At 43.7% G+C, this 27,741-nt stretch overlaps 2 protein-coding genes across 4 annotated transcripts in view; both read left to right on the forward strand.

The window, feature by feature from the left end:
* The first annotated feature begins 166 nt into the window (after positions 1-166).
* Arl14epl (ADP ribosylation factor like GTPase 14 effector protein like) lies at positions 167-7,044 on the forward strand. 3 transcript variants are annotated; one of them, XM_059246091.1, is made up of 3 exons: positions 167-393; positions 2,700-2,839; positions 4,269-5,007. In XM_059246091.1, exons 1-3 carry the CDS (start codon positions 250-252, stop codon positions 4,483-4,485), a joined length of 501 nt encoding a protein of 166 aa, XP_059102074.1. In that variant the 5' UTR covers positions 167-249; the 3' UTR covers positions 4,486-5,007. The 3 variants fall into 3 exon arrangements, with proteins under 3 accessions (XP_059102074.1, XP_059102073.1, XP_059102072.1); XM_059246090.1 differs by lacking the exon at positions 4,269-5,007 and adding an exon at positions 6,655-7,044 and having other exon boundaries at positions 173-393; positions 2,703-2,839; XM_059246089.1 differs by lacking the exon at positions 4,269-5,007 and adding an exon at positions 6,655-7,044 and having other exon boundaries at positions 190-393.
* Positions 7,045-24,853: 17,809 nt separating this feature from the next.
* Positions 24,854-27,741, forward strand: part of Commd10 (COMM domain containing 10) — a 38,176-nt gene continuing 35,288 nt past the window's right edge. The window contains exons 1-2 of the mRNA XM_059246742.1: positions 24,854-24,985; positions 26,894-26,984. Of these exons, the coding sequence (XP_059102725.1) occupies positions 24,945-24,985; positions 26,894-26,984 (132 nt within the window). The 5' untranslated portion in view covers positions 24,854-24,944. The remainder of the gene's footprint in view (positions 24,986-26,893; positions 26,985-27,741) is intronic.

The raw sequence follows: 27,741 nt of genomic DNA on the forward strand, positions 1-27,741 counted from the left end.
GTTGGTCTTCAGTGTTGTCTGCTCCAGAGCCATCCACGATACTGAGGGTGGTAAAAAGTACGAGCGATTTCTCATCGGGGCTCATCGGGGCACCTGGAAAGACATCATTAGAATGTTTGTGGGGAGTAAGATGCAGGCGGTTAAGAGGGACCGGGGAGAAGGAACAGGGCTTTCTCGTGTAGTCTGGCTTTGAATGTAAAGACAGCTTGGAAGATCAAAAGAAAATCCTAAAATGAAACACGGACGTGTATGATACTGATGTTTCATTTCTTTCCCATTGCCTTTTTAGTGGCCCAAATGAGCGAACCGTCCGATAAGAACAGCTCCACTCAAGAAGAATCCACAAATCCAATGTTTCCAGAGAAAAGCAGTCAGATTGGACAAAAGCAACTGGTATAGCATGCAGGTTTCATGATTCCGGGTTGTTGGTTGAGCCTCTAGCGTGGGGCGTCTGAGATGGCTGTGGCCGTGACGGCAGGTCAGATGTCAGCACCTCATGAGAAAACTTTGCTCTTCAGCAGTTGACATTGTCTGGCGAATTTCCTCTTTGCTTTGTGTTCCTTACTTTTAGCCTAGTGATCCGTGTAATGAAGTCTTGTCCTCACAATGGAATATTTGAAAAGAATCTAGTCAGTAAAGCGAGATATCCACGGGAGTCTGCTTGAGGGTTATTAGGGAATTTATTAGGGTATAAATTGAGGAAATACACTCACGAATACAGAACCGAGTAAACAGCTGAAGTCGTCCTCTGTTCTGACCGGGAGCGAATCCACCTGGCTGTCGGCTCATGCCAGGAAGCAGGAACCAGGAACCAGGGAGAAGGGTCTCATGACCCCTCTCCCTTTCCTCCTAAGAGGTCACGTAGGACAGTAGGACAGCAAGAAGCACCGCCTCCTTCGGGCCCTATAACCCAAGGTCATGGGCAGAGCAAATACCACTATAAGTCAGGTCTTTTATTTAGTTAACACATTTGCATTTTGTTCTTAACCCTGTCATAGCTCTAAATGCGTTATGTGTATCACCTCACCCAAGTCTTGTCACAAGACAGTAATAGCCTTATTTTACAATAGCACCTCACCCAAGTCTTGTCACAAGACAGTAATGGCCTTATTTTACAAAAACGAGCCGCTAAGGCTTAGAGAAGCAAGAACTTGTTCAGTTTACACAGTTGACGATGGGCAGGGCCAAGACTCGAACAGCAGCCAGCCGGCTCATCTGCTGTGTTTGTTCCTGGCTTCTTGCTATGTAACTTCTGGCAGGACTAGAGAGTGCTGGGTTTATGGCTTGCATAGCTACACCCAAGTGTAGAGCTGTTTCATAGGGTATGTCTGTAAAACAAACCAGTGTACCCCCATCAAGATGACACTTTGAGGAAATGTTTCTAATATCCGAGGTAGATACCTGGAGTACTATTAAGCTAGCTAAGCTGCGAAAGGCCTATCTGTTACATTGAAAGTGTCCTCTTGGTTTTTTTAGGAATTGCATGTCCAGTGGACTTTGGCCAGTGTGCTTTTGGGTTACCCAGGTTATTTTCTCCTGAACTTCTTCAGAAGAATGTTTCTTTTCCTGTGACATGTGTTACATGCTTAGAACATGTCCTCACACTGGCTAGAGCACACACACACACTTGTAACCTCAGCCCTTGAGAGGCTGAAGCAGGAGGATTGCCACAAGTTCAAGGCCAGCCCGGGTTCCATAGTGAGTTCTAGGCTGGCCTACTGTCGAGTGGGACTGGTCTCAAAGAAACAAGCAATGATAGCAATAACTAAGAGTCACCTTTTTATTTTTGTGAATATGTGAGTGTGAATGTGTGTGTGTGTGTGTGTGTGTGTGTGTGTGTGTGTGTGTGTGTGTACCTGGTGCCTGCAAAAGCCAGAGGAGGCTCTTGGGACCCTTGGAACTGGAGTTACAGATGACTGTGAGCCGCCATGTAGGTGCTGGGAGTCGAACTCCATCGTCTGCAAGAGCAGCAAGCGCTCTTAACCACTGTGCTGTCTTTCCAGTCTCACGTCATCATGTCTTGGTTGAAGGGTCTTGTTTCTTGTCTTCACAATCAGGCCCCGTTTTATTTCTGAATACAAAAGTTTCCCCAACAAAGACTTTTGGAAGTTTTCCCTAACATCCAGAAAGTAGTCCTAGCAAGATTTTTCTTGCTCAAATCTGGCTTTGATTGAGTGGCACTGTCTATGTTGAAGTGGCACTGTCTATGTGGAAGCCTGAGGGCATGTGCAGCCCAGGACAGGCAATGGTTTTGAGACCCATTCCAGAAGCTGGAGCTGGCCAAGGAGGAGGATTTGTGCCTCGGCTTCTCACGGCTTTGACATTGTATATGAGCTTCTTCTGTGATGGCTGAGGGAGGATCATGACTGCTGTGTCCTTATGCCCAGGAAAAAGCCAGTTCTGGTGTTTGTCCCCATCAGGTTTGAAAGGCTGGCAGGTGTTTTGCAGGTATAAACAAGTCTACTGTTCTCTCTTGCTTCCTTCCACATTTTCATCATCTGCACTTTATACCCTGTATTTAGAAAGAATGGCCTAATTTGAGAATGTATCGCCTCTAGAAACTTAATCAGATTAAACTGTTGGTTTTTCCTTATGAATCAAACACATTTCCACGCTCTTTTGATAAGAGCTACAGGCAGTCCATTTTTGAAAGAATGAAAAATGAATGAAACTACTTAAATATTTTCTTCATTTCACAGCAGCAGATAGAACGGCAGTTGAAATGCTTGGCATTTCAAAACCCTGGACCACAGGTGGCGGATTTTAACCCTGAAACAAGGCAGCAGAAAAAAAAAGCACGGATGTCGAAAATGAACGAATATTTTTCTGGGAAGCACAAGTAAGGTCATGACCTATTTGATTTATGGGGTTAAAAATTGCATGTGTTCTCCTTGATTTTAAAGCAAAGTACTTGAAAGTTACATCTTGTTGTGAGTTCAAAAATCTCTTCTGTAGTACACTTAAGACTCCATATGTCTGGATGTTAGCATCTTTAAGAAATAGGCAATGTTGTTGAGAGCAAGATGACTTGTGCCTAGAGTGCCAGCACTTGGATGCAGAGGCAGAAAGATTCCAAGTTCAAAGTCAGCTTGTTGCTTTGGGAAACTGTGTATATGTGTTTGGGTTGGGGGGTGGGCGGAAATCTAAGTCTCACATTAAAGATCACCTTTTTTTTTTTTTAAGGGCCTTGTACTAAAAAAATACCTTTAGTAGGAAAGTTGACTAAATATAACAATGAAGTATCATTAAAAGAAAAAATAATGTAACCATAGGGATAGATTCAAAATATATCACTAAATATAAGGACTGTTAATACATTGGAATATACCTGAAGTTGTAACTCTTCAGTGATGGAACACTTGCCTAGCATGCGCAAGGCCCTAGCTTCCAACTCCAGCATGATAAGGGAAAAAAATATGTTCCCCTGTAGGGAACCGGAGGGATGGCTCAGCAGTGAGGAACACTTCCTGTTCTTCCAGAGCACCTGAGCTGGTACTTAGCACCCACCTTGGGCAGCTCACAGCTGCCTGCAAATCCAGCTGTAGGGACTCTGACCCCATTTCTGGTTTTGCGGGGAGGGGATCTCTACACAGATGGCACTCACACATCCACATAAATTTTTAAATGGTTTATATGAAACAGAAGGAGTGAAAACTGAGCATACACATTTGAAAATTTGATGTGTAGGAATGATGGTGTTTATTATTTTTTCATTTTTTCCCTCTTATTGAAAATAGATTCTCTTCTCATATAATATATCCTGATTATAGTTTCCTCTCATTTTTATGTATAAAATATGGTATGATTTATGCTGATCTTATAAAATTGCTTTTAAAATAAAATTTCAGTGAATTCTCATTAAGGAAAAGTGACATTACAACAAAATTATTTTATAATTTCTCTCTCTCACACAAATGATTTATATGTATTATTTTTAATTAAGTGTGTGAGTGCAGGTGCCCACAGAGCCCAGAGGTATCAGATCCCCTGACACTATATATAGTTACAGGTAGTAGTGAACTACCCTAGGTGCATGCTGGGAATTGAACTCCAGTCCCGTGGAAGAACAGTATATGTTCTTAATTAACCACTGAGCTATCTCTCCAGCCCCATATATTGAATAATTTAAAAAATCATGTATACATATTAAACAAACCATAAACAAAATGTTGATAAATTAAAATATATTTTAAAAATATGTTAATTAGAAGGCATTCCAGCTAATGTGTGATCACGAGGCAGTTCCTCACCCTTTCTTACTTTTCTAGGAAAGGGGGAAAGGAAGACACTGAATTACTTCAACTGAACAGGAGGAGAGGAGGTATTAGGCTTGGGGACAAAGGATGCAGAGGTACCCACTGTTGTAGGCAAAGTTTTCCTATCTTGAAGTCGTTCTCAAATAAACACACCGGGGCTTACATTAATTACAAATGCTTGGCCAGTATGTCAGGCTTATTACTAACTAGCTCTTACAATTTAAGTTAACCCATATTCCTTATTTATGCTCTACCACGTGGCGGTACCTTTATTAACATGGCACGTTCATCTCCTGCTCCGTCAGTGTCTGGCTGATGACTCCTCTGACTCTATTTTTCCTCTTACCGGAGTCTTCTGTATCTGGCTGTCCCATCTATACTTCTTGCCTGGCTTCCAGCCTGTCAGCTTTTTATCAACTGATGAGAGTAGTACATAGTCACAGTGTACAGAAGGATTATTCCACAGCCCACTGTGATCGCATGAGTGAAATGCCAGCCATTGGAGCTCATGGTGGTAAGATATATAAGCTACTCCCAAGGCTTTCAAGCAGATCTGTTTTGAAGGATATATTGAAAGTGGTTTGGTTTTGAGTGGGTGGTAAAATTCCTATAAAAGTCTTTCACTGCAGGCATGCTGCAGAGGTGGACAGAGAAAGTGTGGGGACCTAAGGTCTGAAGTGCTGCCCTCGGGCACTGAGCATTTTGCCTTCCCCGGGTCCTTACAATGCAGACTGGTGCCACCTCAGTTATTTACATTTTCTGTCCACAGTGGGGGGGGGGGGGATAGTCATAAAGAAACAGAAGAAAAGGCACCTGGAACCTTTGCCAATAGCTTCTTTTTCCCTCCCTTTAATGATTATGGTGTAGTAACTGATAGTCCTCATCTTGAGTCATTAATAAATGTAGTAGTTTTTGCTAGAGTACTTTTCAGAGAGAAAAAGATTATAAAATTAGTAGAAAAATGTAGAGGGCGTGAAGTCCTTGCGCTCACAGATAAGCACTAGGGAAAGCAGGATTGTCTCTTTGATGGAAGGCATGTATGCCTGTTTTCCACTCAGAAGGCTGAGAATGGGTGTGGTTAATAGCCTGGAGACCTCTGCACTCTCTGTATGGCCAGGTGTGGCCTGGCCATATGTAAGGTGTGAGGAGACAGACCCTTACAAACAGGACTGTGAGGTGGTTTATAGCCTAGTAATCTTTGCACTATCTCTATGACAGAGAACATACCAGATCCTCCCTAGGCCCTTAATATAACACATGTAGTCTATCTATAGAACCCATCTTCATGGAAGAGGTGACATGTACTTTGAAAAGAGTTCCAATGTAATTAATTATGCCTTAAACTGTATTGTGCACATGGGATTATGTTACACCAGGAAACTTTTTTCCAAATTGTACTGTCCTTAAATATGCCTAAAATAAACTGCCTGGTGTCAAACTCTAGAAGTTTGAACCAACACTGGCTACAGATTATTGAATCAGACTTTCTTCTTGCCTCACACAGATCAACACTATACTGGCCATGGTGTCTACAGAGGCCCCCACAGAAAAATGCCATCAATATGTTATTTTAAAGGAAATAAAAAAACCTTTGTATCAGGAAGCTTTGGTTAGCTATTCCATTGTTCTTAGATGGATGATTATATGCCCCTGAAATGCTGGACAACTGTAACACAAATTCCTAAATGGTCTTAGTAAAAAACCCAGAGCCAGATATTGGGGTAAATGCTAAAAGATCAGAGAGACAAAGCAATAAGCTACCTCTTACCTCTAGGACTCCTCAGCCTGAAAAGGCCTCAGCTGATAGGCCTCTAGCCAAATGAGCTTCCTCATCCGAAAAGCCTTCTAGTTCCTGTCTCCTCACACCTTACATATCTTTCTCTACCCAGCCATCACTTCCTGGGATTAAAAGCCTGTGTGCTTCCCAGTACTGGGATTAAAGGTGTGTGCCACCACTGCCTGGCTGTTTTCTCTCCTAGACCGAATCAATCTCGTGTAGTCCAGGGTGGCTTTGAACTCACAGAGATCCAGACAGATCTCTGCCTCCCGAGTGCTAGGATTAAAGGTGTGTGCCACCACTGCCTGGCTGCTATGTTCAATCTAGTGGCTTATTCTGTCTTCTGATCTTCGGGCAGATTTTATTAGGGAACACAGTATATCACCACAGACACTGAAGTTGCTCTCAGCAACAAGCCTGGCTGCACATACTGGCTGGCTGGCCAAGTCATCACTGCCGTTCAGTATGGGGGGGTTGGGGGGGGGGGGTCTGTTTCTGGTAATCTCCAGGATGCTGTTCCCTGAGAGTCAAAGGGCCATGCACGTGATGGAGCTGTGCAGGAGTCCCTTCACCACAGTGAGGACAGCAGGGCTGTCGCATGTCACTTTTTTCTCTTTGCAGAGTTATGAGGAAGTACGACAAAAGCGGCAGGTTACTCTGTAACGACATGGACCTGTGTGACTGCCTGGAGAAGAACTGCCTGGGCTGCTTCTACCCTTGTCCCAAGTGCAACTCCAACAAGTGCGGGCCTGAGTGTCGATGCAACCGGCGATGGGTTTATGACGCCATCGTCACCGAGTCTGGAGAGGTCATCAGCACCTTGCCGTTTAGTGTTCCTGACTAGGAGACATTACACACAGACGCTTTCTAGACACACACTCTCTAGACACTCTCTCACTTTCTTCTCTCTCTCTGTATGTGTGTGTATGTGTGTGTTTTGAGACAGGGTCCTATTCTGTCCCTCACACTGGCTTTGAACTTATACCAGCCTTTCTGTCTTAGCTTCTCAAGTTCTGGCTCCCATTTTTTGATTTTTATTGTATACATACATACATACATGTATAGTCAGGTCATTTGTGTATATATGTACATATACGTATACACACACATACACATACATACATACATGCATACATACATACATACATACATACATACAAACCTCTTCTGTTTGGATAAGTTTTAGTGTTTGGATAAAATATTCTCCCATGGTATAGGTCAGTATAGAATGGACAATAATTGTGTAGACTTATATTCCCTCCCAGGCTCCTCAACTCATGACCGAGGGCTGCAGGAGTGGATGGTCAGTCCTGCTCATTAGCACCAGCCTTAAGCCTGCCTTGAAGTCACACCTCCCCCTTCTCAGGGTGTCTGGTTCAGAACACCACAGTTTTAAGATCTGCAGAACACTGTATCTAAAAACTGTTACCTAGAACACACAACCATAACTTCGTAATATGTTTTTCTTAGAATGTCATACATAACTAAGAAAAGCAATGTTGTGCCTTTGTACTGCATAGCTTTAGTCTTATTTTTTATTGTTTACATTTTACTGTTAATCTTAAATTTGGTAATGATATTTCTATTATCAAACATTTGTATTTTACTGAGTTATATATTATTTAATAAATTGAGAAGTGAAGGCTTGAATATGCTGAAAGTCAGTGATTTACACATTTCCTTACAGGATCAGCATTTCAGGATCTTTTTTAAAAAAGAAAGTTAGCCTTAATTAATATGCAGAGTGGCTTGTATGCTTGCTAGTTGAATGCATGGATGAGCAGCTAACCAAAAACATGATGTAGTTGTCTCAGATAAGCTGCAGGAGATGTCTGGAAGGTTGAATTCAGCCTTCTTTAAGATTTATTATTTATTGTCTTTATTTTTCTCTTTCTCCCTTCCTTCCTCTCTCTCCCGTGTGTGTGTGTGTGTGTGTGTGTGTGTGTGTGTGTGTGTGTGTGTATGTGTGTGTGTCTGTGTGTAAGTTCATATACATGAGTGCAGGTGCCTACAGAGGCCAGAGACATTGGCTTCCCTGGAGCTGGGGTTACTGGCAGTTTTGAACCACTTGAAATTGGTACTGGGAATGAAACCCAAGTCCTTCATGAGAGCAGCATGTGCTCTAAATGTCTGAGCCATCTCTCTAGCACTGAACTTTCCCCCTTCTTGTTAAAGTCAGAGTTTTCTCTTATGTTCATTGTCCAGAGGGCCCTTACATCCTCAGTTATTAAGATGTGTGATATGACTCAAGAATTCACATTTGAAACAAATTCCCAGGTGATGATGACGCCACTGGCCTGGGGACCATGTATGAAAACCACTTCCCTAAGTTAGATACATAATGGAAGGACGTGCTTAAACAGTGGGACTTAGTTCTATTTTAAACCAAGAAGAATATCTTGTTCTGAGTAAATGCGAAGTATTGAAAGCTAGGTTTTCAAGGTTTCTTTCCCCATCCATAAGCCATTAAAAAATACTTATTTCTGTACAATTTTCACATGGTAGAAACTCTGACAGTTCTGGACTTGTTACTTGAGAATACATTTTGATATAAAAATACCTAAGATGTTGTGGTGGGCATGGAACTCCTGTCCACATAACAAAAGAATTTAGATCCTTCTGCACTGTTTCCCACAGAGCTCACTGGCTTTTCTGGACTCCATTTACTTTTGTGGCTGCATATCAAACCCAGGGCTTTGTGCATGCTAAGTAAGGGTTCATCATTGAGCTACACCCAAAACCTTCAAGTCACCTCTATGGAGCAGCTGGTACTGGGAGCCAAACATTAAGAGTCCCTAGTTCATGACCTTTCACTATCACAGCCCTTGGAGAAAAGTAGAAAGTGAAATCACCCAAGTCACATCTTTTGAAAGTTCACTGGGTATGCATAGCCCTGAGGGCAGCAAAAATGATGGAGGACCTTTTCATTTGATGTATTTTTTTTTCATTTTGAGAATGATGATGATTTTCTAAATAATGGGCCAAATGTACTACTTTATGACTTCCTATCTTTGAATCCTGTAATGTTTCAGCTCATGGGAATGGTGGATGGATCAAGCAATACTGAGAAAAGGTTGATCTGTGCCAGAAATTGGGCTAGATGCCGGAGACAGAGCACCATCCCAAATCTACCCTCCCCTTACCTTCATGGAGTTTGTGGACTTAGGCCGTTTTCATTTTTGGTTCTTTGCATTCTGCTTTTATACCTGGGGAGATGTAGCCCCAGTGAATTAAATTGGCCCCAGTGAGAACACACTGAAGAGCTGTCAACCCTGATATTTGTTAGAGACAGAATTTTATACAGCTCAGGCAGGCCTAGAATTCCCTCTGAGGTTCTTCTGCCCCCACTTCCTGAGTGCTGGTATTAAAAAGTGTGTGTCACTATGCATGTCTGGGGATTGACCTCCAGGCTCCGTGCATGCTTGAAAGCCCCCTACCAACTACACTGTATCCCCAGCCCAACCCTGATTTTAACACCAGAAGCTTTCCTTCCCTGATAAAACAAAGTCCAAAATTGGCTAGTTCTTAAAATGCATTCAGGTACCTTTAATAACATCCATTCCTTAGCCTCCTCCAGTCCTCCAAAATCTGAACTTCCAGAACTTAGGCTTAGGCATCTGTTTCTTCAGCCTGGCTTCCTTGTTGAACTCATGGTGAGTGTGAGAAATCCTGCTGATGCCACAAGTCACCCATCTTCATACTAAAAACAAAGGGGCACTAATCTCTCTCTTCTATTTTCTCTTGTCATTCACTCTTACGCAACAAGGTAATTTGGCTTTAAATGATCAGTCTTGGTAAGTAAGTGTATTGGCAAGTTATGCTCACAGCTTTCCCAGTAAATCTAAAAATAAAGAAAAAGAGCAATAATTACTAAGCAGACATTACCTGCTACTTACATGAGGCCTAGTAAAACATGATGCAATTTGAGTTTAGAAATCAGGTTTGTCAAATACAATTTTAGAAATCGGGTTTATGAAATATGATTTAAGAAATCAGGTTTATCTTGTTCATCGTGATCGAATGCCAACTGAATGGCTTTTTGAAAAGCCTTCTTCTGCTCTAAATGATTACTGCAAAAATAAATGTATGTGACCTGTCGGAATCTCATTTTGCAAGTATCTAATTTTTATCACAGAGTGACAAAAGCTCATTAGCTACTTGATATGAATTCAGATTAACAGGGAATTCAGTTGCATGGTCTGATTGCATTAACCAGGGAAATTGTATCCTTGGTATAATGGGGTTTTTCTCTTTCTGCTTGGCTATCATTCTATGCTGATGGTGTGTCTCATGAATATGTATAGGGATTGTAAGGAAAGAGAATTCATGCAGGCCATTTGAATATAAACTGGTACATGCTGAAGGATTTAGACAAGGCATCCTGAGCACATTTATGCAAAGATTTTGAACTGGAATGCTGTGCCACACCGATTTGCATGACAACTTTGTGGGACTCTAATTTGTAGGAATGAAAGAATGTCCACGTGGTGTCAAATATGACCTGCTGTGCCTCCCTTCCAACCCCAGCACCAATACAACCTTGGGATGCTGCTGACAGAGGCATCATTGAACTTTTCCATTTACAGGTCTTTTTGCTTTCCTGGAAAGGAAACAGTGCCAACTTAGATATTTAGTGTTTCTGTAGTGTCTTAGAAACATTTACACATCTATTTGAGCAAGTCTTCATTGTTGGGCTGTTCACCATTTGCTACTTAAGTTCAGGAGTTCCCTTTGTACAGACTACAGTGGCAGTGATGCTTCCCGGGGTGAATGGCAGGGTAGACCTGCAAGCAGATTCCTTCAATTGTCAGGCAGTGACTTGACACTTGCCAGGCGGCCCCTGCTTCTGATTAGCTCATATTCCTGAGTAACACAATTTATAAATCTTCATAACTCTTTTCCCATCCAGTTTCTTTTTCCTTCCTGCTCTGTAGTGTTTGTAACAGCAAATGATACTTGTGAGATTATTTAGGACCAAGTTCTACATGTTCTAACTTAAGTAAGTAGCCTTCATCCTTTTTTCCCCCACAAATTTATAGTTTGATCTAGAAAATTCTCTTCAGCGTCTCAGATTTCCTAAAACTCTGTTTCCCTGGGAGAAGGAAGGGAAAAGACTCATCACCCTTGTGTTGGACAAGCAACATACTCTTCTCTACTATCACACTTGGTTTGACAAAAAAAAAATAGTGATTACATTTTGCAGTGGTTTTATTTTTCATGAGTATGTGTGCATGTACATTGGTGCAGGTATACATGTACACATGTCTGCCTGCATGTGGAAGCTAGAGGTCAGGCTCAGCTATCATTCCTCAGGAGTTATCCACCCTGTTTTTGTGAGAGTCTCTCACTGGGACCTTGGGCTTGTTGGTTAGATTTAGGTGGCTGGCCAACAAATCTCAGATATCTGCCTGTTGTAGCTAGAGTTTTCCTGCCTGGCCCACAGTCAGGGCAAATCTCTCTCACCTGCCAGTCCCACAGCCACTCAGACCTGACCAAGTAAACACAGAGACTTATATTGGTTACAAACTGTACGGCCGTGGCAGGCTTCTTACTAACTGTTTTTATAGCTTAAATTAATCCATTTCTATAAATCTATACCTTGCCACACGGCTCGTGGCTTACCGGCATCTTCACATGCTGTTTGTCATTGTGGCGGCTGGCAGTGTCTCTCTGACTCAGCCTTCCACTTCCCAGCTTTATTCTCCTCCTTGTCCCGCCTACACTTCCTGCCTAGCCAATGGCCAATCAGTGTTTTATTTATTGACTAATCAGCAACACATTTGCCATACAGAACATCCCACAGCAGCCTGTCTTGATTGTTTTGGCCTCCCCAGTAGGTTACAGAAGTGCACCATCATGCCTTAAACTTAAAATTAGGTAGAGTGAATCTCATTTTGTTTTCCTCTTTAAAAGTTGTTTTTTTTGGGGGGGGGGCGGGCTGGGTGTGGTGATATATACATCTTTAGGGGAAATGGAGGCAATTGGATTTCTTTTGAGTTCCAGACCAGCCAGGACTACATAGTGAGACCACATTTTTGTTATTGTTGTTTTGGGTTTTTTGTTTTATGTTCTATTACAAGTCACTTGTCTTTCCACATACATTTTACAATATGAAAGAGTTCAGCCAGATAGAGTATTAAGTCTTCAAATCTTTATTGCTGGGGATTTATGAATGTAGTATACTTTTCATTTACTGAAAATGTCCTCTGTTTCCCTGATCATCACTTTGTAGTTTGGGGCAAACAAAATGTTGGTGTGCGCTGTTAGGTTTACAACCATGTGTTTTGCTTTTCTGGGCAGCTATACGTGAGATAGTGTGGTAATCTATTGTGTACCCCAATAAAGCTTGCCTGGGGATCAAAAGACAGAGCCAGCCACTGTATTAAACACAGAGGCCAGGCAGTGGTAGCACACGCCTTTAATCCTAGCATTCAGGAGACAGAGATCCATCCATCTCTGAGTTCAAGGCCACACTGGGAACAGAGCCAGGCATGGTGGCACATGTCTTTAATACCAGCACTAGGAAAGAAGGAAGATGGCAGGGCACAGAAAGGTATGTATGTAAGACTTGAGTAAACAGGAAGTATCTCTCTTGAGGCTGAGGATTTCATAGAGGTAAGAACGTGGCTGGCTTGTTCTGTTTCTCTGGTCTTTCAGCTTTCACCCCAATATCTGGCTCTGGGTTTTTTACTACTACTACTACTACTACTATTATTATTATTATTATTATTATTATTATTATTATTATTATAAGACCTTTTAAGATTTGTGTTACAAGACAGTATTTTAAATAATAGTATTCACTGCAGGCATGGACATAAAACCAATTTTAGGTGTATTTGTCATATATCCTACAAATTTCTCTAGCTTATTAGTTGTAGAAGGTTCTTTTGTGGGTTTCTGTAATGTTTTCTGTAGTGGGAATCTGTCGTGTGCAAACAGGGACAACTGTTTCTTCCTTTCTAATGCATGCATCTTTGCATTCATTTTTTTCATTAAGGATCTGTCCAGATGTCCAGGTCACCATGCTGGATCACAGGGTGGGAAGCAGATCACCTTTCCTGGACTTGATCTCCAGAGAATGCAGCCAGTCTTTCATAACAAAATCTAATCATTCATGTGGGGCAGGATTGCTGGAGACACTGTCTGGATTTACTCTTCTTTTCTGGAGGGTTTCTTTGCTTCAGGTAGAATTTAGAATATCACTTCTTTCCTTTCCCATTTAGGACATGTTTTCTCACTTCCCCCTGGGTTCTGTAGTTTCTGGAGAGAAAATACCTGCCGTTTGATTTGCTCCTCTTTCCACTAGTAATGTCTGGTTTCTCTCCAGGTGTTTAAGATGTCTTGGTATGCATCTGTCCTGTTGAAAAACCTTGGCACAGTGTGACCATGGTAGAAAGTCCTCACTTTCCTCCTCAGCTGGATTGGGAGAGAGGACAGTATTTTCCTATAGCCCTTGGCTAGAATTCAGGGGCTGGGGCCCAGAAGTGTTCTGTCTTGTAGGGCTAGCTGCTCCTTTCTTGGCCTTTTGGCTGCAGAAGCCATGCTGCTGAGGGCCTTTCGTGAGTGCTTGGCATTTCTGGGTTGCTGGCATCTCCATTTGTCGGTCTTCAAATACCCAGGAATGTGTGCAGTAAAAACAACAAATATCAACCAAAAACCCCAGAGTACTTCCTTCTGTGCATCTGCATGTTCACGTTCCCGGCCAGCTGCCCGCTCTCCATCTCTGACTTAGGTTGTTTCTAGCATCCACTGTGATTAGCTGGACTTGATGAGAGGAGTAGGAAAAAGCAACTCTACCAGATCTTTCTGGAAATGTCTTTGATGTCATGAAAGGGGCCGGGGTTACTTTCTCTCTCTTCTCTAGAAGGCTTTGTTTCAGATAAAGAATTTCATCCTTAAATGAGGTTTGTTGAGACTTACCAGTAAAGCCATTTAGCTCACAGGGCTTCTCTCTCCTCCTCTTCTGTTTCCCCTTTCCTCCCCTCCCCTCTTCTCTCTCTCTCCTCTCCTCTGTGATCCTGTCTTCTCTCTCATTTCCTCTCTCTCTTCCCTTTCTTCCCTCTCCTTTCTTCTTCTCATCTCCCCATACCCCTCTTCCCCTGCATGGACGTGGAAGGGGCTCATAAAGTCTCATCCCTAGCTCGGGAGCTGTTGTTGGTAATTGATGGCTGCTGGAGGAGGAAGAGAGTTAGTTTTATATAGGAATAGTTGAAATAATATGTTCACTTTAAAAATAATCACATTCTACTTTTCTTTTTCTTATGTAAATTTTGGACAATTCTATTTTCTAGGAATTACACATTTTATCTGAGTTTTCCAATATATAAACAAAGTTGTACAAAACATATTCTTCTTCTTTTTCTTAATGACTGTTTCCTGGAATTTTAATTAAATTATTGACTGGATAGTATGGACCAGGCTCCCTCAGTAAATTTTTTCCTCCCTAGGCTAGTCAGGGTTGGATTCATTGAAATAAGAGACACTATTTACCCTGCCCATAAAACCAACAGACACTTATAGGTAGTTGTATCAAATTCATTTTCATCTAATTTCTACAACTTGCTCCTGAGATAAACCTACAACCAAGATGAAGAGGCAGAAGGCCCTTCTGTGTCCTTCCAACACATCTGTAACCAGGGTGTTTCCTGAATTGGAAATGAAAAAGGTTCTCAGTCCATGACTATTTTCGTGTAAAATATAATAGAATTTGCATTGCTTTGGGGTAGTTTCTGATAACCAACTACAAAGAAGAGAGAGAGAGTAAGAAAGAGAAAGGGAGATTTTTTTTTTTATTTTATGGAATTGGTTCAGATTGAATCCTCTTTTACCTGTAAATTTGTTCATACAGTAATCAGCAGCAGAGTGGCATTCAACAATACAATTTACATGACTTCTAGTATAGATTCTAGAAGAAGCAGGGGCCTTCTCATTTTTTAATTTTTAATAATCCCCTTAAAACTATAAAGCAAAAAGGGAAAAAACAAAACAAAACAAAAAACCAACCAGAAAACACACACACATGGTTTTACCTCCCTCTGCTGGCCATTTATATGTACTTCAGTTTTATACAAGACAAAACTAAGACAACTGTTAATCAAATCAAATTGTTTTTTCTTTTCTTCTCCCACCACCATGAAATAGTTATTTTATTTAAGTGTTCTGTTTGAGAGTTTCATGCATGTCTATAATGATGTGTTTTGATCAAATCCTCTCCCTTCTAACTCCTCCCCTGTCCCTGTCACCACTCTTCCCTCCCAACTTTACGTGCTCTCCCCAAACCCCACTGAGTCCACTTTGGGCTGCCAGTAAGTGCGTGACTGTCGGACCATCCATTGGAACGTGGGCAGCCTATTGGGTCGAGTTCCTGAAGAAGACTGCCACTTGCTGTGTGATATCTTGTTTGTGTTCTGACAAATAAAGCTTGCCTGGAGATCAGAGGGCAGAGCTAGCCACTCGTTAACCATAGAAGCCAGGCAGTGGTGGCACACACCTGTAATCCCAGCACTTGGGAGGAGGAAGCAGGAAGTTCAGGAGTTCAAGGCCACCCTGGGCTACATGAGATTGATCCAGTCTAAAAGAGAAACAGAGCTGCTGGTGGTGCCTCACACCTTTAATCCCAGCTCTAGGGGGTGGAGACAGGAATATAAGGCAGGTAGAGACATCCTATTATGCAGCCTTGCAGGAGAAAACAAGCTTGGACTCTCTGACCTTGAGTCAAGATGAAAACAAGCTGCAACCTGGGGTCTCTGTGGGACCCCACAGCCCTGCATGTTAAATCTTGGGTTAAGTGTATGTATCATGTACCAGCATGGTATTCTTAGGCATTCTGAGGTCTTTGGGGGAAGTCTAAGGATAGACATGATGGTTTTTGGACAACTGGATATTGCTGAAACACAATCCTACGTATGACAAACCCTCTTGGGTTTATCCAGGGAAACACCTGACTAGGTGGTTTCGATAAGAGGGAGTATGAACTGGTTGGACTGTGTACTCTTGAGGGCTTGGTCTCTTTCCTCAGTTGCTATTAACATTGTGTGAGATTATGGGAACCATTGGGAGAATGTATCACAGAGAAGACACTGCAAGGCTAGAAGACAAGGGGCCAGGCACGTCACACTTGATCAGCGAGGAGGCTGGGCAGCCCTGAAAATCCTGTGTCGTGGCTCATGGTTCTCATGAGGCACGTTAAGTCCCTGCTGCCTGTTTGTCTTGTTGGAAACACCACTTAACTTTAGTAGTGTGCTGTGCTGGCTCTGATCCCGAAAGAACATAACTGAACCCACCTTGTCAATTTACTAATCTAAGCAAACAGTGAAGAGAAAGCCTTTTAAAAGTCCTCTGTAAATAAAATATGGGCGGCTATATTGAGGATATGTGTTTGGATTCTTTTCAAATGCAGTAGTATTAATAATTTACTTCAGATTTTCCTTTAACACAAAAACTCTTAAGTAAATTTTGAAAACATTTAATGAAACCTTGTAAAGTATCCTAAGGATGACGTCATGAGTCTGGGGAGAAGGCTCGGTTACTAAGAGAGCTGGGATCTGATTCCAGCACCCATGGCAGATAGCTCGTAACCTCTGATAACTCCAGCTGAAAGAGGAGCTGAAGCCTCTGACTTCTGTGGACACCTCCACTCACCTACACATGTTCATACACAGACACACAGACACACACACACACACGCACACGCACACGCACACGCACACGTATACATATGTACAGACCTACAGACAGACTCATCTACAGACACACAGACACATCTGCAGACATATGCACAGACACATCCACAGACATGTCCACAGACATGCACAGACACAGAGAGACACATCTACATACACACAGACACATCCACAGACACACATGACACACATACACATACACATACATGGATACACACACATACACAGACACATACAGATACACACACAGAGATACAGATACACACATATACACACATACACAAACATACATACACACATACACACACATACATATGCACAGACATAGGCAGACACATCCACAGACACATATGACACAAACACACATCCACAGACACACATCCACACAGACACACACATACATATGCACAGACATAGGCAGATACATTCACAGACACACAGAAAGACACCCAGACACACACACTCAGACATATACACATATGCAGACACTCAGACACATACACACAGATACAATCACGTACACATTCATATATACACACACACATATTCACACACAGACATGTACACATACACAAACTCATGGACACATAATTGAAAATAATAAAAATAAATCATTTTTTAAAGTGACTTTAGGTTCCCACTTCTCCAGAAAGGATTGTAGAGAGGCACTTTGTCTTCCACAATGGCTTGGAAACACCACTGATGGATAAATGGACAGGGACCATAATCTCACACAACGTCAATAGTCTTTAATAGATATGTTACATACTTTCATGTTTAGGGAAAAGTGAAGTCTACATATAACCAATTCCCCTTGTTTTCACTATTTTTGAATGATAGCTTTACCGTTAATAACTCACTACTGGAAATTCAAGTGATGGAGAAATTACAGATCATCTCATCATAGAGAATAAACACCCTGAACATTAGTCAGACCCCATTCTCGAGATGACCGCGGATATCTGTATCTAAACCTCAGTCAAGGTACTGTGTGGAACACATGGAACACATGGAACGTGAGTTTAAAATCCTGTCTGTTCTGTTTCTTAGTCTCTAACAGAGCAGGAGGTGCTGAATTTTGTTGTTTTCCGGCTTCTTTGGCTATGTTCTTCACATCTAATTTTATTTTATGAAGTCTTTGAATTCTTTTTTTTTTTTTTTTTGGTTTTTTGAGACAGGGTTTCTCTGTGTAGCTTTGGAGCCTGTCCTGGAACTCACTCTGTAGCCCAGGCTGGCCTCAAACTCACAGAGATCCGCCTGCCTCTGCCTCCCGAGTGCTGGGATTAAAGGCATGTGCCACCACCGTCCGGCCAAGTCTTTCAGTTCTTGTTCACTGTTAATTTCCACGTTGAACGCTCATCTGGCATTTTCCTAGTTTTGTGTACGATGCGCATGTGTATGTGTTTGCACACCGTCAGCCTACGTGAGTGGTTTTCTGTGGGATGACTGCACAGTTGCCAAGGTGTGTCTGCCTTCCCTCTTGTGCCATGCCCAGCAGGTCTGCCGAGGCTCTACTTTCTCTGATATTATTATGCCAAAGCTTTCCTGGTTCTTTTGCGTATTTGTGTAAAATCAACGCGTCTTTCCACTTAGAATGCCAGGTGGATGTTTCAGTATTGAATTCTACTTACTTTTAATAAAAGCTTAAAGGGAATCTGATAGTGCATTTATTATTGGGTTCACCTCTCTCTGTGAAGCTTCTGCTAACGGATCTGTAACAAGAGGATTTGCTCACTTTGTCAGGCCATGCCTAACCACCAAGATGGTACCCTCAGGCTGCAGATCCTTCCTTCACCATTGCATCCCTGAACCTCTGGTTCCTCTCAAGTCAGTGGGGTGGGGACATGCTTGTCCCATGTCCTGCTTTCATTTCTGCTTAGCATAGGGAAAACCAGTCAGAGTGCTTATGGGGGTCCAGAACAAAGAGACAGAGCGGGTGAGGGAAGCCTTTTGTCCCATGTCTGCAATGTAACTTTTTCTCTCTCTTTTAGTTTGCCGGCTCCCTGTTTATTGTGTGGAATAATAAGGTGTAATCATTTTTCCTTGTCTTACTCTTTCCCTTTGCCATTCAATCAGCAGTATTGAAAAGGTAACCCCTGGACCCCTGTGGTTTCCACCACCATCTGCATCAGCCCCCAGAGACTTATATTCTCCAGGGATTTCCCATAAGTCTCCCTTGGCTAACCACTGACTCCCAATTCTGCTCCTGTTGGTACCGGGGTTACACCAAGCATCTTGGACATACAAAGCCTGAACTGGGGACTTTAAGGATTCTTACGGTTTTCCCAGCATCATTTCAGCAACCTGAGGAGCACATTTAGTCTCCAGTGCAGCTGGGGCTCTTTTCTTAGTGTATTACTCAAAACTGCTTTTCTCCATTCCCGATGTTAGTTTTCTTGATGTCTGCTAGTGATTTACCAGTTTTTATTTCCTCTACCCGTTATTGGATTTAAAAACAACAACAACAACAACAACAAAAATACAAAACACTCTACTATGTCTACACGGGAAACACCATCTAATCCCTCTCAAATGACGTTCCTGGGTGAAAATTACTGAAGAAACCAGTCTGGCTTTCACACATTCTGTGTGTGAACATCAATCCTTTAAATGGCAGTGGCCTCTGGGAGGTGGAATTGAGGAAGTGAGGTGCAAATGAAAACGGAGAGGTGAAAATTCCAGATAGTTTTCAACTTCCAGCTAGAGAATAGATGAGGAAGAGATCAATTTGTGTAACACAAAGTGCATTTGTGCTTCCTTTTAATTAAGGCTTCCATCCCGCCCTCTACTCCACCCTCCCTCTGAGGGCTGTAAGTGAACACGAACGGGGTTCTGACTGGCGAGTGCAGCCTGCAGCTTTGACGCTTCTCTTTCTTGTTTCTTTTCTTTCCCCCAGCGTTTTGTTTCCTTTCCACATCACAGCCAGCTGGGCAAGTACTCAGAGAGCACATTGTGTTCCAGCAGTCCTTATTCCTTGAGATCTCTCCCAAACAGGGAGGGACATCTCCACCACCAACTCACAAAGAAAAACGCACACGCTGAAAACTTCGTGCCCTTGGGAATCGGGGGAGAAATTGTGGAAAGAACGGTGACATCTTTATCATCCACACAGGCGTTCTTTGGTTACACCCCAGTTGATTTTCTCACACCTGTGAGGTAAGTGCTGCCGACAGCTAGAACAGGGGCGCCAACTGTGACTGAGTGTTGGTGTGCAAGGAGGAAAATCCAGACTATGGCTGCTGACAGAGACGCCCCGTAGGAGGTTTATATTTTGTCCACAGGCTGGGATGAACCATGGGGAGCAGGTAGTATCGATTCGGCCCTATGTCATATTTTGCCTGATGCACCTGACAGATCCAGGATGAATTCCAGAACTGCAGACTTCCAAAATGCTCCTTGGCTAGACAACATGTTCCATAGGCAGGACGGCTTAGAGTAGTACACAGTGCCTATACAACCGTCTGATTTGACAAAATACATCAAACACTTCCTTAAAAAGTCATTTCAGTGAGACTGAATTCCAAGGACTGAGAAACTGAAAGATAGCAATATAGAGAGGAAATGAAAATGAATTTAAGAACACAAAAAAAAGGAGCCGTGCCTCACCAGGAAGGAGGAGCCTTTTCAAAGCCCCGCCTACCCACTTTCTTCCCTTAGCCTAATCTGTCACAACCTACCCTAGTCACTTGGCACTTTGCGTTTAGGGAGATTCATTTGTGATATTTTCTCCTTCCTGTTTCACTTGCAAAACTGGAGTGTTGATGAGGACGCAGGAGGTTGGGCCTGAAAGTGATTTTTAAAGAGAAGGACAGAGCCAACAAATCCTTCAAGGAACATAGCAGTGGACAGAAGAGCTTCTGCAAACACTGGAATCTTCCACCCACTGCCCCATAAAAAACGTCTGAGACCTCTTCGATTCTTGTAAACAAAGGGTGCTATGGATGGTCTCTGCTCCATATTCCCAAGTACATTGGCAATCTCTGTTTCTCACTTGTTTCACTGGAGCCCCTGGGTTGTAGAACCGCGGGGTCCAGTGACAATACTGTTGGGGTTGCTGAGCAAGTGTGGTGACTTCTGGAGATAATCATTTGCATTTGGGACTGGGATGCTGAAGAATGAATTTGGAGTTGCTCTTTGGTGTGCCTAGTGCTGTGGGATGGTCTGTATGTCAAGTGTGTTGCTGATTGGTCAGTAAATAAATCACTGATTGGCCGTTGGCTAGGCAGGAAGTATAGGCGGGACAAGGAGAAGAATTCTGGGAAGTGGAAGGCTGAGAGAGGGAGACACTGCCAGCCGCCACCATGACAAGCCACATGGGAAGATCCCGGTAAGCCACGAGCCATGTGGCAAGGTATAGATTAATGGAAATGGATTAATTTAAGATATAAGAACAGTTAGCAAGAAGCCTGCCACGGCCATACAGTTTGTAACTAATATAAGTCTCTGTGTTTACTTGATCGGGTCTGAGTGGCTGTGGGACTGGCGGGTGAGAGAGATTTGCCCTGACCGTGGGCCAGGCAGGAAAACTCTAGCAACACCTAGAGTTCACTTAGGGTTGGGGGAGATTTCTGAAAGAAATGTTCAGGAATTAGCCTACTTTATTATATACAAAAAATTAAGTCCTGCCTATTGGAGGGAAGGAGTGTATGGTGATATTTTATTTGTATTAAAATATTATTTGTATGTTAATAAATAAAGTTGCCCGGGGGTCAGAGCTATTAGCAAGCCATAGGAAAGCAGGGCAGTGGTGGCGTATGCTTGTAATCCCAGCACTTGGTAGGCAGAGCTAGGTAAGTCTCTGTGTGTTCAGGGATACAGCCAGTATTGGATACACATGCCTTTAATCTCAATACCAATCATAGAAAACCTGGAGGCCTTTACAGACAGGCCGTGATGAGCGGTCATGTGGTTGGGTTTACAACCAATGAGAAGGCAGAACAGGAACTCTATATAAAGACTTTAACACAGGGGTAGCTCTGGTTCGGAGAGGTAGGACCACCGCAGGAGGAAGGGTAAGGTTTTAGCTCTTAGCTCTTACTTCTTGGCTTTCTTCTTTGCATTGGTTCTGTGTTTCTTATTTAATAAGAAGGTTGGTTACATCTACAGGAGTGTGAGTACACAAAGGGGCCTTGAGAAGAGACCTGTGAAAAAAGAAGGGACTTCAGACAGGACCAAGTTCATAACAGAAGGAAGGATAGATTTCTAGGAAAGAGGGAGGTGAGGCTGCATTTCCTTTCAGCAGGAGCTAGAAACCCGTTGGGCAGTTTTAGGGCAAGGATCCCGAAAGTGAGCAGTTCTGATTCTTGTCTGTGGTTCTGTCCTGACCATGTACAGAAATGCCACAAGTATTTGGACACTCTAGTTTCTGATGAGGTGCCTCATTGCTGCATCAAAATGCCCAATCAATGCAACTTAAAGAAGAGAGGGTTGACTCTGGCTTATTCCCAGGGCAGTCCATCATGGTCAGAAAGACCTGGTGGCGGGAGCGTCATGTAGCTAGTTACACCGTGTCTACAGTCAGAAGGTAGAGGTGGGGTGTGAATGCTGGTGACAAGTTTGCATTCTCCTTTTTATTCAGTACAGGATCCAGCATAAGAAACGTTACCCTCTGTGCAAGGTGGGTATTCCCACCTTAATTAATCTACATCCTTCCTCACAGACATGGATGTAGTATGGAGGGAAGTGTGGGTGGGGCTTGGAGGAGGTCATGGAGGGAAGGCTAGGGAAGGACATAATGCTTGTCTCTGAGGTAAGTTTAGATTCTGTCAAGTTGAAAGAATTAGCCATCACACAGTTGGACAACACCACTTTGCATTTTCCTCCCTCCTACCCTTCCTTCCTTCTCCTCTGCTCTCATTCCCACGTTCCTGAAATTATACCCTCCAACAGGGCACAGGCATGTAGGTATAGCTGGGCTTCTTTTCCAGAGAACTGTGGGTATCACAGAATGTAAAAAAACGTAGACTCGAAGTTAGCAATAAATGTAGAAAAACAGAAAAGCTTTGCTGCATTTGGGAGAGCTAGGTGTCCTTAACAGATGGGTGGGAGCAGACCTGGGCTCTGCACCCATCCGAAAGCTGGGCTGACTAGAGGGCAAGAGTGAAGAGAGGCTGTGGAATCCTGACCCCAGTCAGTCCCCGTTCTGCAGGAAGTAGTCACCAGTAGAGAGCGTTAAGGATCCTCTCATGGACTTACACCAGACATGCATGGAAACAGCTCAGGGGAGCCTCACACTCAAAGGGTGAAATTATTCACAGCATCACTTATATCAGTAGGGGACCAGTCATTATATATGGAGAGAATTGGCACGATAGACCATTGTGACCGGCAGTGACTCTCTGGACAGGACCCTAGAGGTCTGTGCTTTGTATATACTTTAAGGAGAGCGTCTCTCAAAAGTACTGATCACGTTTCTTAATCCTCACCACAGTCCAGGGAAGCAGCTATTACTGTCACCTCCCCATCACATATCAGGCATCCAAAGGTGTGTGAATTCACACAGACTCAGGATTTGAGCCTCTTTGATTAAGCCCCAGCTGTGTTTTTCAAGGCAGCCAAGGAAGGGCTGAAGTTCACTAGGGATCTGAACCAGGTTTAGTTGATTAGTGACTTGATGTCAGCCATGAATCAAGACACAAGGAGAATGTTTCAAAGACTGAGGAGAAATGGGACCCCTCTAAAGTTATGCCAGGTAAGGCAATCTGTGTTTGGATCGCAGACCCATAATTATGTAGATTCACATACATCTTTTTCAGATATGCATAAATTGGGGGAGTATGGGGAGTGTTGTGGGACTAAACGTATTTGTATGTGTTCAACATACTGTATAATTGACTCAATTATCCACGTGGGGATTATTCACTTTTAATTTGCAATCTGGCTTGTCTCAGTTATGGTGTTCTTGGGTTGCTCCAGGAATGCCAACTAATTTAAATAATAATTTGAGTAAAACATAATTAGGGAGGAAAATTAAATTCGATCTTTTGCCAGCTCTTGAACAGTCTACTATTGAAATGTAATCCGTGTGCTGTCTTCATTTTCCGATGCCTTTTCACTCTCACAGGATTTGATTGCTATGATTATGGCAGTGACTTCCTGTATAGTTTTCCCACTTATCTCTTTACAATCAGACCATCGTTAAAAACAATTAAACCCCTAACATTTAATGGCTACCCACTTTTCTACAGGTAAGTGCAGAGGCCAAATCCCCTCACCAAAGCTGCTTCTAGCTTTCCTTCCAGACTGCCTTTGACAGGCCAGTCAAATCATTCTCCTATTCTCAGCCTTTGCTCACTCTTTCTTCCGCTGAAACACTCTCCTCAGCTCTGCAGGCTCAGGAAGCTTTTCCTATCTTCCAGCTCTACTCTGCTACCCCCACCCCTTTACACATTCCTCCCGTTTTTTCTAAGGCAGATAAAGGTTTTTGTGGAATGCATTGTCTCCTTATTCTCTTGTGAGAAACTTAACTACATACTTCGCGGTGATTTATTTTTCTTCTGTGCTATGTTGGACTCCAAAGAGAGTCCTAACAAATACTTGTCCATTTTAATTGCTGACAAAACGTATTTGTCTGTTTGAATCTCCAGTGCCTAACTCAATGCTTGGTATACCGTAGGCACTCAAAGAATCTACTGTAGAAGGAACTGGACCAGAACTGTGCTCTGCAGAGAACTCTGGGGATGCAGACACAGGAGGGTCAATAACAAGAGTTGGTAGCATAATCTCTCCCGACAGGGGATGCTCCTTGGCCCATTTCTCCATCCGTAGACGCCTTGGAGCTTGCTTAAACCCTCCACTAAAACTGGAAAAAAAAAAAAAAAAAAAAAAGGTAAATGCTACATGTAGTACATGTTTGTGAGTGCAGTCATGTATACACGTGCATAAAATGGGAATTTAGCTCAGTGGTAGAGCGCTTGCCTCAGCTGGGGGGGGGGGGGAGGGTTGCACACATAGACAAATATGCCTAGCCAGGAATGCAGATATAAAAATAAAAATAAATACACATGTACAGCCCGGATTCCGAAATGGTCAAAGTGGTAGAAATGACCATGATCTTCCTTTTCCTTTCCGGACCACGCACAAGCCTTCTGGAATTCTGCTCGCTGTAGCCCGATAGCGCAAACGTCCCGGGTGGCGCGACTTGGCCCTTCCGGGCTTCCGTCAGGCTCGCCGTCATTGGCTCCGTTGTGCACAGCTGACGGTCGCGCGGGCGAGGAAGCTTCCAGGATGGCGGCGTCCGCGGCGCTGATCTTGCCCGAGAGCCCCAGGTAGCAGTCAGGCCGAGTGCCCCGCCACACTGGGGTGACCTGTTGGGGCGGGAGCTGGGATGTCGCCGCCGCCTGCTGTTAAGGTGCGGTCAACCTGGGTCGGGAGCCCGAGCGGAACGCTTAGGGACTTGTCGGGGCATGGAGGAGGGTGGGCGGGGCGTGGAGGAGAGCGTGGGCGGGGCGTGGAGGAGGATGGGCGGGGTGTGGAGGGGAGCGTGGGCGGGGCGTGGAGGAGGGTGGGCGGGGTGTGGAGGGGAGCGTGGGCGGGGCGCGGAGGAGGATGGGCGGGGTGTGGAGGGGAGCGTGGGCGGGGCGTGGAGGAGGGTGGGCGGGGTGTGGAGGGGAGCGTGGGCGGGGCGCGGAGGAGGATGGGCGGGGTGTGGAGGGGAGCGTGGGCGGGGCGTGGAGGAGGGTGGGCGGGGTGTGGAGGAGAGCGTGGGTGGGGCGCGGAGGTGTGGGCGTGGCGTGGAGAGCGTGGGCGGGGCGCGGAGGAGGATGGGCGGGGCGCGGAGGAGGATGGGCGGGGTGTGGAGGGGAGCGTGGGCGGGGCGTGGAGGATGGGGGGTGTGTGGAGGGGAGCGTGGGCGGGGCGTAGAGGAGAGCGTGGGTGGGTGCGTGGGTGTGTTGGTGGGTGGGCGGGGAGGGAGGGGTAGGAGCAGCGTGCCTCTGTTCTGGAGTGGTTCATCTGCTTCGAGTTTGCAGGGAGCCTTGGCCGCCCTGGTCTGTCCTGGAGATACTGACATGAGGGACTTTGTAGCGCAGGTAGTAGAAGTTACTAGATGTCACCCGAATTCTGTTCAGTTTCTTGGGCAAATACTCTGTGTTTTTAGTCATTTCAGACCTCATGATGGTGAGAAAGGCTCACGCTAGTCTATGGCATGATTAACAAATAACACGAGTTAGTAGCCCCTTGAAACCGAGGTCAGACAGTTAAGGCATTCGTGACATATTTAGCCAGCCTTGGCACCATTAATAATGTTTTCATTTTATGTAGTTTTTAGTTTTTTCGGTGTGTTAGGTAAGACTGGCCGGCTCTGGTGGTGATGCAAAGCCCAGTCCAGTTTTAAAGATTTTCTTTGGTGGAATGGTTCTTACTCTGTCGCCAAGACTGGCCTCATCCCCGAGATCCGTGCAGCCTTACCCTCCAACAAGCTGACGCTATTGGCCGCCCCACCACATCCTGCTCAGATTTCCCCCATTAAAACAAAATTATTTCATCAAAAACTGACTCAGTTTGTGGAGGCAGAAGAAATACTCATGAAGGCAGGTAAACATATTGAAGGTTGAACACAACACTGCTGCATTGGGAGGAAGACAGTTGGCATTTCGAAGTTTTTCCTTCCGTCACTGGATCTGACAAGCCACTTCTTTTCTTCAAGCTCTTGTCCTGGGGGAACACGAACACACACTGTGAAGGCACAGTCAGGATGTACGCGGTTGTGCTTACCACACAATTTGAAGTTGATGATTACAAGTGACCCAGGTTGTAGAGTAACTGTGCACTCTAAATGGTTTTGTATGTATTATCTTTGCCCTCACCCGCCGTTACTTGCCATCATTATCCTTTATGGTTTTGGTGTAAATCCCCTAACTTGCTGTGTTCTTCTTCATACTCCTTTCCAGTTATGTTTTGGATTAAGTGGTAGCATGCATCCCCACTGCTAATTACCTCCCCCAAGTAATTTGTCTGGGAAGAGAAAACTGTCAAGCTTTTCAACAGGAGTGCTTTTGGGGAGAGGCGTCTTTTTGGAAATGCTCAGAGTGTTTACCTGTCACTCATTTCATTTTGTTTCACTAAGAGGACATAGCTACTAGAGTTGTTGAAATAAAAATGAATCGGCAGCAATGGCAAATACCTTTTGAAACTTATTTTGGAACTTTTTTTTTTTTTTTAACACATTTATTTAGCATGAAGAAGGCAGTGCCGCTGATAAACGCAGTCGATACCGGAAGATTCCCACGCCTTCTCATCCGAATTCTCCAGAAGCTGCACCTGAAGGTCTGCGTTTCTGTGTTCCTGTGGCTTGTGACCCCTCTGACTCCCCCGAAGCTTGATTGGGAAAATTGTGGGAAATCTTGTTCTCTAGTGTGTTCTTGGGAACTCTAGATCTGTGGAAGATTTGATAATAATCTCTGGTCAAAAGTCTGGGAAACTTTGTATTCCGTACTTAACTTAAAAAAAAAAAATGGAGCTTTCCAGAATATTTTGAATACTAATGTTTGGGTCATATATTTAAGGGTGAAAATTCGACTTTGGAGTTGTTTTATCTCTGTACATAATGTTCTATGGAACATGCTTTAGGAAAAGGCTGATGTCCTTCTACCTGGTAAAGATAGTTCAGCCCAGAGCTGGAGGGATGCCTCAGTGGTCAAGAGCATGGACTGCTCTTACAGAGGACTTGTGTTTGGTTCCCAGCACTCAGTTAGTGGCTCATAGCCACCTGTAACTCCAGTTCCAGGGATCTGATACCTTCTTCTGGCTTTCTGGGGCTCCTGCATGCATATGGTGCATATAGACTCAAGCAGGCACCATGCACACACATGCAAATAATCAATACATCTTAAAAATAATTCAGTCAGTATTTCTTCTCACACAGTATTTAATTTCTGATTTTTCTCTTTGCGTTTATTTCAAGGGTACAGTTGGTTTGGCCGTGTGGATGCTTGGTAATTAAGTTATTTGGTAACCGGTCCAACTTATATTCTTTATGGGTTATAAAATTGCATTGACCATGTTTATGGAGCACTTGCTAAAT

This window comes from Peromyscus eremicus, chromosome 19 (genome assembly GCF_949786415.1).
Source record: "Peromyscus eremicus chromosome 19, PerEre_H2_v1, whole genome shotgun sequence".
Classification (NCBI taxonomy): domain Eukaryota; kingdom Metazoa; phylum Chordata; class Mammalia; order Rodentia; family Cricetidae; genus Peromyscus; species Peromyscus eremicus.

Excerpts from the sequence above, each read along its gene's own strand:
- Arl14epl (XM_059246089.1), top strand. The coding sequence starts at position 250 with ATGATACTGATGTTTCATTTCTTTCCCATTGCCTTTTTAGTGGCCCAA. Across the intron at positions 394-2,699 it reads AGATTGGACAAAAGCAACTG|CAGCAGATAGAACGGCAGTT; the intron begins GTATAGCATGCA and ends TTCATTTCACAG. Across the intron at positions 2,840-6,654 it reads TATTTTTCTGGGAAGCACAA|AGTTATGAGGAAGTACGACA; the intron begins GTAAGGTCATGA and ends TTCTCTTTGCAG.